We start from the raw sequence: 13,240 nt of genomic DNA on the forward strand, positions 1-13,240 counted from the left end.
AAAAAGGATGGAAATGGCTGTAGTGAATACTTTCTTCCAGAAGAGGCAGGAACATAGGGTGACCTATAAGAGTGGAGGTAGGAGCACACTGTCACGATCTGGTGTATGAACCCAAGCAGCAGACATAGACATGGTGGTGAAATTAATAACGATTTAATGAAAAAAAAAAAGAGAATTTGACAGAACAGAAAATACTGAATAAAGAAAGCCAGAGGGGAATAACGGGGAGGAAAATTAAACTAAACTAAACTAAACGAAACTAAAGGTGGACCCAAAGGCCGAGTTTAACTAAATATAAAACAAAACTAAATTACGGGGAAGGGAGACTCACTGAGTGTCCAGGCTGCAGAAGGCGGAAGCAGACAGAACGGAGGGAGCAGATGGAGAGAACGTGGCAAGGGCAGGGGAGCAGGTAATATTCCAAAGGGGGGCTCGAGTCCAGAAAACGGCATGCAGGAGATGGTGTGTGATGAGTGCAGGGTATAGCCTATGGTCAGGAGGTGCTTCCAGATGACTGGACAACTGTGATCAGGGAGACAGGTCAGAGAGTACTTGGTGTGTCATCTGGTAGGAAAGGAGATAAGGAGACTTGGTGGTGGAATGAGGAGGTGCAGGAGTAGATCCAGAGAAAGAGGTTAGCTAAGAAGAAGTGGGACACTGAGAGGACTGAAGAGAGTAGACAGGAGTACAGGGAGATGCAGCGTAAGGTGAAAGTAGAGGTGGTAAAGGCCAAACAAGGGGCTTACGATGACTTGTATGCTAGGTTGGACAGTAAGGAGGGAGAGACTGATCTGTACAGGTTGGCAAGGCAGAGAGACAGAGATGGGAAGGATGTGCAGCAGGTTAGGGTGATAAAGGATAAGGATGGATGTGTGTTGACAGGTGCCAATAGTGTGATGGGAAGATGGAAAGAGTACTTTGAAGAGTTGATGAATGAGGAAAATGACACAGAACGAAGAGTAGAAGAGATGACTGTTGTGGACCAGGAAGTAGCAAAGATTAGTAAGGATGAAGTGAGGAGGGCATTGAAGAGGATGAAGAGTGGAAAGGCACTTGGTCCTGATGATATACCTGTGGAGGTATGGAAGTGTCTCAGAGAGGTAGCAGTAGAGTTTCTGACTGGGTTGTTCAACAGGATCTTAGATAGTGAGAAGAGGAATGGAGGAGAAGTGTGCTGGTGCCCATCTTTAAGAACAAGGGAGATGTGCAGCGTTGTGGCAACTACAGAGGAATAAAGCTGATGAGCCACATGATGAAGCTATGGGAAAGAGTAGTTGAAGCTAGGCTAAAGGCAGAGGTGAACATCTGTGAGCAGCAGTATGGTTTCATGCCAAGAAAGAGTACAACAGATGCAATATTTGCTTTGAGGATGTTGATAGAGAAGTGCAGAGAAGGTCAGAAGGAGCTGCATTGTGTCTTTGTAGATCTGGAGAAAGCTTATGACAGGGTGCCCAGAGAGGAACTGTGGTTTTGTATGAGGAAGTCTGGAGTGGCAGAGAAGTATGTTAGAGTGGTGCAGGACATGTATGAGGACTGTAAGACAGTGGTGAGGTGTGCTGTAGGTGTGACAGAGGAGTGGAGGTGGGACTACATCAGGGATCAGCTCTGCGCCTCTTCTTGTTTGCTATGGTGATGGACAGGATGACAGACGAGATTAGACAGGAGTCTCCATGGACTATGATGTTTGCAGATGACATTGTGATCTGTAGTGAGAGCAGGGAACAGGTGGAGGAGAAGCTAGAGGCGTGGAGGTTTGCCCTGGAAAGGAGAGGAATGAAGGTTAGCCGCAGTAAGACGGAGTATCTGTGTGTGAATGAGAGGGACCCAAGTGGAAGAGTGAGATTACAGGGAGAAAAGATCAAGAAGGTGGGGGTCAACAGTCCAGAGCAATGGAGAGTGTGGAAAAGAGGTGAAGAAGCGTGTACAGGCAGGCTGGAACAGCTGGAGAAAAGTGTCGGGTGTGATGTGTGATAGAAGAGTTTCAGCTAAAATGAAAGGAAAGGTTTACAAAACTGTGGTGAGACCAGCCATGTTGTTTGGTCTGGAGACAGTGTCTCTGAGGAAAAGACAAGAGGCAGAGCTAGAGGTAGCAGAACTGAAGATTCTGAGGTTCTCTTTGGGAGTGACCAGGATGAATAGGATCAGGAATGAGTACATCAGAGGGACAGCACATGTTAGAGCCTTTGGAGATAAAGTCAGAGAGGCCAGACTGAGATGGTTCGGACATGTCCCGAGGAGAGATAGTAAATATATTGATAGAGGGATGCTGAGTTTCCCACTGCCAAGCAGGAGGCCTAGAGGAAAACAAGGGGGGGGGGGGGGGTTTGGTTATGGATGTGGTTAAAGAGGACATGAAGGTAGTTGGTGTGAGAGAAGAGGATGCAGAAGACAGGGTTAGATGGAGGAAATTGATTCGCTGTGGCGACCCCTGAAGGGAAAAGCCAAAAGGAAAAGAAGAAGAAGACACATAACAAAACAGGAGAACCATGGGAAATGCTTTTTCATCAGTTTACATTGTAGCCAAGTACAAACAAAATGAGCAGATTGTGTCTTTATAAATTGATGATTAATTGATTGGAAAACATGTTTCAATTTAAAATTACTGAATCAAAATTTGGACCGTGTGGCAGCAAATTTCCAGGCTGCTTTTTGTTGCCAGTTTGCATCTGGTGCTTAATTAAAATCTAATTCTCGAGATTCACTTGTCAACCTGAATTGTGGTTTTGTTCTTGCTCTTCTTATGCTAAATGAGGCAACACTCTCCTGAACTCCTAGAGTGGCAGGCAAGGATTGCGTAGCGAACAGTCTTTTATGATTGCTGCACTGCCTGGTGTTCTTAAATGCAGGCTACACAAAAGGAAACAGGAAATAAGCAGTTAGTTAGCGGTTATAGAAAAAACTAGAGCAGCAAAAACAGAAAACATCAGCCATGAGTTACAAAAATGCAGAAAATCAATAACAAGATGATAAATACAAGAGAGTGAACCAAAGGTAATCAGACACCTCAAGCCCTTCTCAGACAGTGCATGAAACACTGCGAATTTCATCAATCCGTTAATGTGACATCATTCTAGTCATTCAGACGTAAGTCACTTTTCTGTTCTTGTTCCTTACGGCTGCATTCTGACACACACACACACAGCGTTTGAGAGAGATGCAATATAAATGCGATATTTGTCATTTGCACAAAACTAAACAATACACTGGGTGGTGTGTAATACATATCAATGCAATAACCGACTAAAACTAAACTAGTTGCAGCTGATCAAAGGGTCCAAATATTATCTCTGATTTCTTTAACAATGAAACTGAAAGTTCAGGACTCAGAGCCAATGTAATGTGACAAAATATTAAATTGCAGCTAAAAAAACTGTTGACTTTGTTGGACAGCTAACCTGTCTCAGATGAAGAACAGTACACAGTGTGATCTGCTGTTAGATCTGGATCGTACCTTTCTCCACGTCAAGGATAATGTATACTCTAACCTAAATAATGAAGTTACTATTGTCTCTCCATGTGTATTTGTTTGCAACTCTCTCTCTCTTTAGTTTCTTTCAGAAATACCCCCACCTCAGTGATGGAGAGGAGTCCCATACATAAGCGATATTTGTCAGACACACGAGGTTAAACATTGCAACAAGTGATGTATTTTGCATAGTAATGCAATCATTTAAGAAAAGACACAATCTTAAATAACAACAGCTCATAAAACTGTCAAAATTAACTAAGATGAATTTATTTATAGTTTCCTTTACACTGAAAATTCTGTCTTTGGACATATTTTCACTACTACCTACCAATAAACAAAAATGTCCTAATGTGTGCACTGTATGACTTGCTGTTAGATCTTGATCAATCCTGTCTACATGTTAGGGATCATTTATAATTCAAAGTCACTATTAAAGTTACTGCTGTTTTTCAAAGTGTATAAAAGTGCACAACTCTGTCATTTTGGAGATACTCACATGGATCTTGCTGCTGTCTGATGCAAGTATTTAATGAACTCAAAGAAAATACTCTTGGCAACAAACTAAACTTAAGCTCTTGTAAGTGTTTTTTTTTCTCCAAAACTCAGATTAATTTATTATCCTGCTTCGAGTTTACCATGTCAAAACAGAGGTCTTTTCCCAGAATTTGAGAGATCTGGTCCATATTTATTTTATCAGTTGATCCGAAGAGGTGGAGGGACATCCTGTGAGTACCTGGGATCCTTTCCTCCCTGTTGTTAGAAGGATTTCTGGACCCAAACTTAATGTTTTTAATGCAGTTAAATAATAGAGGTTGTCATGAAGTGAGGTCTGTCAGCCTGGCTGTTGTAGTTATGCTATTAAAATGGTCATAATATAGATGCTTACAATTCTACAGCAGTAATAACGACAATTGTAACAACAACAGTAATGTGCATAGAGCAACAGCAATATACGCTGAACAGGTTTGTTGGGCCAATAACCGCATATTAGAAACAAACTTTACTTGAGCCAGAGAGGGAATACACAGTTAAAGATGTACAGTCTATTCAGATTAACATTTCAAAGTAACTTAACTTCATGAATAGTCAGTACATTGCTGTAGCAAGACTTAAAGTAATTGCTGTTTTAAGTTTCGCCCTTGGAGCTGCTGTGTAAATCACTTCATACAATGCAAAAACACATACTGACAGTCATATTAATTGTTTTTGTGTCACCAGTTTGCTATGATGATGATCTGACAGACGGCCTTTTCCGAACACTCTATCAACTCTGCAGCAACTTTAATCACACCTGCACAATTTTTCTCTCCATAGAGAAAAGGTATGGCAATAATGTATTTAAAAGTAGCCAAAGAAAATAGCTGTTATTCTGAAGAACAGATTTTACTTGAGGGACTTGTGTAATGCCATCAGCATTCCTTTAAGCATATTCTGGAAAGTCATTTTTTGTAGATATATTTATGTTCTGTTTAAGCTAGTTTTGTACCACAGCTTGTGGAATGTCATTGAACAGCAGGAAAGATTAAATTTTGTAAATAACAATCGTAAAGTTGCAGTCTTCTGCTATATTGGAAATCTACTCTGTAAGGACAGCCAGCAGTGATTGACACAAACGGCCACATTGAGTTGAATATGCAGTATACAACAGAAGTGAGTACAACACTGCATGTCAAATGATTCAGAAATATATTACCTCTTAATAATTATATTACTTCTAATACTTGACAAGTGGAGTGATCCATCTTATGTGCAATAAAAACCAAATACTTCAGAACAACTATACTGAAAATAAAAGGCCTTAATTTGGGGTCTGTAATAATAATTAATATAGTAGATCTAAACAGTTTTTTTCCGATACCCCATTGTTCAACTTAGAAATAATGAGTATTGAGAGGTGATACAGTTTTGAATCATTTGACAGTTGAGCGACATTTCATTTCAATGGGCTCTGCACAGCATCATCTCCAAGCAGAGAAGCAGTTTCAGTGATGGGCTGCTGTCACTGTCCTGCTCCACTGACAGACTGAGGAGATGATTCCTCCCTAGAGCCATGGAGCTCTTCAACTCCACCAGGAGGGGAATGGAGCTAGGAACTGTACAGCACATTGATCATGCACCTTAAATTGTATATCCTGTAATATGCCGGACTTTTGACATTATATTCTGTTAACTGTATTTTTGCAAACCTTTTAGCTATCGTGTGGGTACTGCTGGAACCTTTGAATTTCCCCATAGGAAGTAATAAAGTATTTATCCAGTCAAATTTTATCAAATGTAATCTAATGTATACCTTTTTAACTCTAATGCACCAAGCAGGAATGGGGCTCCTATTCTCATTCTATCCTTAAAACGATGACAATAAAGGCTTTCTATTCTACTTTATTTTACACTCACTTCTGTTGAGTCACTTGATCGCAAGCAGCCACAATAAAATGTATTTGACAAAAACACTGCAGCATAAGACTGGCAATGTTTAAATACTTGCGAGGATATTTTCTGTGATCTTTCCCAATCCTGTTGTCATGCTTAAGTTTGTTGATGTATGTCAAGCAAACTTTCTGTTATGTTTCTTGTGGGATGCATTTTCAGCTCTGAGTTCAAGCAATAATCAGGTATCTTGCTGTGCCTCAATGTCTTACAAGGATGAACTTCACCCTACGGCACATGGATATTTCTTGTGAGGCTTACCATCATTTCAGACACTGTCTGTCCCAACTCAAGGACCTGGTGGATGGGTATTGCTGCTTCAAGGTGGAACAGCTCCCTTCGAACTTTGCACAGTTTCTACTGTACGAACGCATAGAACAGCTGGTAAGAGAAACACTTACTATATCCTCTTGTGGACTGTATTTATTGTTTAACTTTAAACAAACTGAGCCGTTTATGTCTAACCTGATTTTAATCTAAATTCTGAATATAGCTCCTACATTATATGCTTGTCATAGTCTCTTTAAGGTACCACACTGTTGCCAGCATCATACTGTCATGCCCTGTTCACAGTAATGCACCATAAGTGTGTTTTGCTCCACAAAAGATGATACTGCACTTGCTTTTATTGTATGATACTCTTGGAGCACATAAGAATAACATTGTGTGGCTTATTTTATGGTAATGGGTAATGTGATCGCAACATTGCAGCCAGTGATGGACCCTACTGTGTTTACGGTGATGCTCATCAGAACAAAATACTATTAATAATTAAGCTGTGCTGTATTGCTCTATTACGTTCTATCTCTTTGGGAAGAGTTTAAGGAAATATATCACAATACATTTACCAGTAAGATATTGTTGTGGCCTGTTTATTTTACCTAAAATCTTTTAAAAGGTGCACACACTGTGTTTATCACATTTATTGCAGTTATTCACCAAATAATGATTGTCATGGGAGACATGAACATTCACATTGACAGACCTCAGGCACATGACTTTTTGGCACTCATCTCCTCTTTTGCACTTGTACTGGCTCCGTCTCCTCCCACCCACAAAGCTGGTAAAGTCCTTGACTTGGTGCTGACTCGTAACTGCTCCTGTCTCCTGTGCTCCTACTCAGCTGTCTGAGGAGGTGAGCTCTGTCATGCCTGACCACTCACACTTCTCCTCACTTCCTGTTAATGAGGCTACTGAAACACTCTGTTCCTCTCTGGCATCCTCTTTGGACAAACTCTGCCCCCTGGTGTCCAAACCAGCCAAGATAAAACAACCAAGTCCATGGCTCTCTGAAGTTCTGAGAGAACAAAGAACTGGACTCAGGGCAGCAGAAAGAAAGTGGCGTAAATCCCAAAAACCCACTGATTTGTCCTCATACAAACAGAAACTTGCTTCCTTTACCTCCTGCTTGCAGTCTGCAAAGAAAGCTTTTTATCAGAACAAGATCTGTGCAGCTTCAGATTCCAGAAAACTGTTTATGGCATTCAACTCCTTGCTTTCTCCTCCAGCTGCTCAGCCGTCCACTGAGCTGACTCCAGAAATGTTTGCCTCCTTTTTCACTGAAAAGGTGGCCGCCTCCGCTGCAGCTTTGGGGAGGCGCCCCGCCTCCTCCGTATCGTTGTCGAGGCGTTCCGTCTCCTCCGTGTCTTTTTCGAGGCGTCCCGCCTCCTCCGTGTCCTTGTCGAGGCGTCCCACCTCCTCCGTGTCCTTGTCGAGGCGTCCCACCTTCTCCACGGCCTCGGTGAGACATCCCGCCTTCTCCACGACCTCGGTGAGGCGTCCCGCCTTCCCCGTGGCCTTGGTGAGGCGTCCTGTCTCCTCCGCGGCCTTGGTGAGGCGTCCTGCCTCCTGCTTGGTAGGGTGTCCTGCCTCCCCCCAACACCTGCCGAGACCTTGTGCCACCTTAACATCGAGTGGTCCTCCTGCAGTGGCCACTTCAACACCCTGTGGTTCCCCTGCAGGAGTGGTCTCCCCTGTCCTGTCCCTCCAGTCCTTATTTGTTCCTCCTATCCCTCTTGTCCCTTATGTCCTTTTGGTCCATCTAATCCTTTTAGTCCCTCCTGTCCATTCAGTTCCTTCTGTCCCTCCAGGCCCTCCTGTTCTTTCTGTCCCTCCAGTCCCTTCTGTCCCTTCTGACCCTCCAGTCCATTCAGTCCGACTCAAGTCCAGTTCAGTTTTTGTCCAGTCCATTACTAAACCAGTCCAGTTCAGGTCCAATCCGGTTCCATCCAGCTCTAGTCCAGGTCAGCCATTGTCCACTCCAGTTCAAGTCCAGTCCAGTTATTCCCCAGTCCAGGCCCCCACTCTGCCCCCAGAGGGGGTCCCGGCCCTGGTTCCAGTTCTGCCCTCGGAGGGGTTGCCTGTTCCGCCCCCGGAGGGGCTGCCGGTTCCAGTTCCGCCCCCGGAGGGGCCGCCGTTTCCAGCTCCGCCCCCGGAGGGGCCTCTGACTCCAGTCCTACCCCCGGAGGGGCCTCTGACTCCAGAGGGGCCTCTGACTCCAGTCCTGCCCCCGGAGGAGCCTCTGATTACAGTCCTGTCCCCGGCTCTGGCCCCAGCTCCGCCCCCGGAGGGGCCCCCGGCTCCGGTTCCAGTTCAGCCCCTGGAGAAGTCCCGCCGTTGCCGGTCCCCAGTCCAGCCACTGGCCCGACCCCCGGAAGGGTCCCGCCATTGCCTGTTTCCAGCCTGGCCACCGGCCCGATCCCCGGAAAGGTCCCACAGCTGCCGGTTCCTGGTCCGGCCCCCGGAGAGTTCCCGTCAGACCCACTGCCGATTCCCAGCCCGGCCTCCAGAAAGCATCAACCGATTCAACTGCCGGTTCCCAATCTGACCGCCGGAAGACCTCCGTCGGCCTGACTGTCTGTTCCCGTTCCAGCCCCAGCCTGTCCAGGACTTGGGCCGTCTTCCGGAGCGGTTGCCTCAGCCTGTCCGGTTCCAAGCCGTCCTGCCTCGACCTGTCCAGCCCCCAGGCCGCCCTCCAGAGCGGCTCCTTCTGCCTGTCCGACTTCAGCCTGACCAGCCCCGGCCTGTCCAGCCCTAGATTGTCCTCCAACGTTGTTCCTCCCACCCACCCGAACCCAGCCCGCCCGTCCCTCGGGCCGCCCCGGTAGCGGTTCCCCCTGTCAGATCCCTGCCAGTCCTGAGGTCACCCGCTGGCACCCCAACCAGTCCAGTGTGCGCCAGGAGGCGCACCTTGAGGAGGGGGTACTGTCATGCTCCTCCTGCTCCGGTGCGATGACACAATCAGCTAATTGATGAACGGCTGTGCGGAGAGCGCAGCTGGCAGGAATTGACAATCACTGCAGCATATAAGCCAGCCTCTCTGCACAGTTCACGGCCGGTTCATTGTTCCATGTTCATCTGTCAAGATCACGATGCACTCCGCCAAAACCTGCACATCGTTCCCCGTTTCCTGTATGCTGTTTACTGGACACTATTTCCCCTTTGGACTGTTATCAACCCTTGCCACGTCTCTCCCTCGACTCAGTCAGTTTGCCCATCTTGCTGCCCGTCAGACTCTGGACCTCTCGTGAGTTTTCTCTCCCTGTATTTTAGTTTAGTTTTGTTTATCAGTTTATCTCGGCCTTCGGGTCCGCCCTTGGTTAGTTTAGTTGTGTTCTTCTTCTCTTGTTTCCCTCCTGTTGTAATTATTAGGAGTTTTTCTGTTTATTCTCTCTTGTAGATATTAAATCATTATTAATTTCACACACCTGTCTGTGCCTGCTGCTTGGGTTCACACCCCTGAATTGTGACAACCTCACTTGGTACAGTGATCCGCTCCCATGGCTTCTCCTACCACTGTTATGCTGACGACACTCAGCTTTTCCTCTCTTTTCCACCTGACGACACAACAGTTTCAGCTCGGATATCAGCATTTCTGACTGATATCTCAACATGGATGAAGGAACAGAACCTTCCGCTAAATCTGTCTAAGACCGAACTCATGATCTTTCCAGCTTGTCCATCTGTTCAGCCTCAGATCAGTGTCCAACTTCACTCGAGCCTACTTGTGCCCACAAACTCAGCCAGAAACCTGGGTGTCATGATTGATGAGCAGCTGACTTTTAAGGTTCACGTGGCCTCAGTTTCTCGATCTTGTCGTTATGCCCTCTACAACATCAGGAAGATCAGACCCTTCCTGACCCAACAGGCCACACAACTTCTGGTTCAGGCTCTTGTGATGTCATGCATTGACTACTGCAACTCTCTTCTGGCAGGTCTCCCTGCATGTACAGTCAAACCTCTACAGATGATCCAGAATGCAGCAGCACGTCTGGTCTCCAACCAGCCCAAAAGAGCTCATGTCACTCCCCTGTTCATCTCCCTTCACTGGCTTCCAGTTGCAGCCAGAATCAAATTCAAAATTGTCCTCCTGGCTTACAAAACATTTACAAGAACGGCCCCAGCCTACCTGGATTCCCTGATCCAGGTCTACTCCCCTTCATGCCCACTTCGCTCTGCATGTGAGAGACGCCCGGTGCTTCCAGCCCAGCACGGCTCGAAATCTCTAGCCAGACTCTTCTCCTCTGTTGTTCCCAAATGGTGGAACAAACTACCAAACTCTGTGCGTTCTGCTGAGTCCCTTTCTACTTTTAAGAGACAATTGAAGACTCAATTGTTCAGAGAACACCTAGGCACTTAATCCGACTCCACCTTAGGGGTAGAACTCTCTCGCGCGCGACTTTTGACCCAAATTTGATGCCATAAAATAGCACCAAGAAATGGTTGGAGACAAAGCGCTGAAGTGGCCAGCAATGAGTCCGGATCTCAAGCCCATTAAATACCTATGGAGAGATCTAAAAATTGCTGTTGCAAGAAGGCACCCTTCAAAGCTGAGAGACCTGGAGCAGTTTGCAAAAGAAGAGTGGTCCAAAATTCCATTTGAGAGGTGTTAGAAGCTTGTTGATGGTTATAGAAAGCAATTAGTTTCAGTTATTTCTTCCAAAAGATGTGCTACCAAATTTTGAGTTGAGTACTAATAATTTAGGCAATAAATTAGGTCCATTTTGCCTTTTTTCTTCTGCTTTTTTGTGTTTTTTCAATGCGCATGAAGGAAATGTATACCAAAAACATTTGTAATTGCAACAATTTCTGAGAGAAATGGTGTATTTTCTGAAAAAATTCCAGAGGTGTCTATAATGTCGGCCAGGACCGTAGGTTGTTTTGATAGCCGTCTTCAGCTCGTCTGCACTTTTGGGTCAGGTGTTTTTCATCTTCTCGACATAAAACATTTTCACAATATTATAATTATTTGAGATGCACCTGTGCACATGATGGACTGATTGGTGGTGACTGGTAGAGGGACAACAGTGGCACAAAAAACTGGCAGTGAAAACAAGAAGATAGGAAATTAAACAAACATGAACTAAGGAAAGTGATTTTGAATTAGACCACAAGCAACTACAAAGAATTTTGGTGGGATGACGCACCTATATAGTTTGAATGAAAAATTCCCTCAAGACATGTAAGAACATTTTTTTAATAACCATTATTCATTTCTGCAGGAGCTTTGGAAGGTGACTACGACTCCGCTTTCTTCTGAGCAAGCCTGACCAAGTTAAGATTAACTACTTTCATCTTATCTTGGTATAACAGCTGAACAATCTTCAGTACTCTCGCATGACTTAGCAAACAGTATGATCCAACAGCTTGAGTTTAAAAAATGAAATCGATCAAATTTACGAGCCAAAAATGAGCTATTGGTTCATTTTCTGAACTTAGTAGAATTTACTTTGAAGCTTGATTTATGCATTCTTATCAGATTAATGGTAGTTGAAGCCATTTTGAGTTGATGGAAGTTCTCTGACTTTGGTAACTTACAGTAGCCTGATTGTCTGTACAGTACATGTTTGTACATTAAGTCTCATTTAAAACAAGACTGAATTAAAATTTTATGTTATACCATGTTCATTAGCATGTTCATAATTATGGAATGACATGTTTATAATTATGGATGCATGCTACCTAAAGCATTCAATGTGGATGTTTATTCATTGTTTTTCTGTCTGAACAAAGTGCTGAATGAGTAAAACGTATATTTGAATAAATCTGGAAAGAAAACCATCACATTAAATATTTAAACTAATTATGCAAAATGACATTTTGTATCTTAAGTTTCTTTCCTCTCTAAGTTGTGATTATGAAGATCTTGAGATAGAAGGTCTGACTGGTCATCCTGAAACTATTTACTGGGGATACTCAAGACTTTGCTCTAGAAATGGTTGTCTTCAGGCTGTCACTTGACTGAAACATCCACTCAATGATAACTTCCTCCTCTTATGGTCAGACACTGTTGGGAGAGTATGTTGGGTCAAGAAACACAAGCTTCATCAGTTCATTTGGATAGTCTGTACATCTTCAGGAGAACAGGTGAGAGAATGAAAGGTTTAGAATTCATGAAGTGTTTGTCTGACTGGTGGTGCATGAAAACAAATACAGACACTGTGCCTGCAGCAAAGAGTGCCACTGTAGAGCAAAAATGACTTGTTACTACAGCTTCACATACCTGAACAAGGCCTCAATAGCCATGAGGGTGATAAGTTTCAGACACACAAGTCAGAACCCACAGAGACAGACAGTTACACTGCTTTATAAGACGTAAAGTCGGAATTCATTTATCACCAGACATCTGAGAATTATGAGCAGAAACCTTTATGGCAACTCCACTGAAGGAATGTGTCAACTCAAATACTGAGAAAATGTCAGAAGATAATTTGTTTTTGGCAGGAGAGTGTGGCCCATAATGTTACTCTTAAACTTGTTGTGAGAAATCCCAAATTTGATATTTGTTTGTATCATCACAGTCCGTCCATCCATTTTCTTCCGCTTATCCGGGGCCGGGTCGCAGAGGCAGCAGGCGAAGCCGGTCGTTCCAGACATCCCTCCCCCCAGCGACGCCCTCCAGCTCTTCCTGGGGGATCCCAAGGCGTTCCCAGGCCAGACGGGATATATAATCCCTCCAGCGAGTTGTGGGTCTACCCCGGGGTCTCCTCCCAGGCGGTCGTGCTCAGAAAACCTCCAAAGGAAGTCTCCCTGGAGGCATCCGAATTAGATGGCCAAACCACCTCAACTGGCTCCTTTCGATGCAAAGGAGCATCGGCTCTACTCCGGGCTCCCTCCGGATGTCTGAGCTCCTCACCCTATCTCTAAGGCTGAGTCCAGCCACCCTACGGAGGAAGCTCATTTCAGCCGCTTGTATCCGTGATCTTATTCTTTCGGTCACTACCCAAAGCTCATGACCATAGGTGAGGGTTGGAACGTAGATGGACTGGTAAATTGAGAGCTTCGCCTTACGGCTCAGCTCCCTCTTCACCACAACGGACCGGTGCAACGCCTGCATTACTGCTG

At 44.8% G+C, this 13,240-nt stretch overlaps 1 protein-coding gene across 4 annotated transcripts in view; it reads left to right on the forward strand.

Annotated features, from left to right (window-relative positions):
• The window catches only part of mettl22 (methyltransferase 22, Kin17 lysine), a 53,205-nt gene extending 41,214 nt beyond the window's left edge, over window positions 1-11,991 (forward strand). For 3 of the 4 annotated variants that reach the window (XM_051941310.1, XM_022213470.2, XM_051941311.1), the window contains 3 exons: window positions 4,688-4,790; window positions 6,112-6,280; window positions 11,398-11,991. In XM_051941310.1, coding sequence (XP_051797270.1) covers window positions 4,688-4,790; window positions 6,112-6,280; window positions 11,398-11,445 — 320 coding nt within the window. In that variant the 3' untranslated portion in view covers window positions 11,446-11,991. The other variant, XM_051941312.1, reaches the window with a different exon arrangement.
• The last annotated feature ends 1,249 nt before the right edge of the window (window positions 11,992-13,240 follow it).

This window comes from Acanthochromis polyacanthus, chromosome 21 (assembly GCF_021347895.1).
Source record: "Acanthochromis polyacanthus isolate Apoly-LR-REF ecotype Palm Island chromosome 21, KAUST_Apoly_ChrSc, whole genome shotgun sequence".
NCBI classification, from domain to species: domain Eukaryota; kingdom Metazoa; phylum Chordata; class Actinopteri; family Pomacentridae; genus Acanthochromis; species Acanthochromis polyacanthus.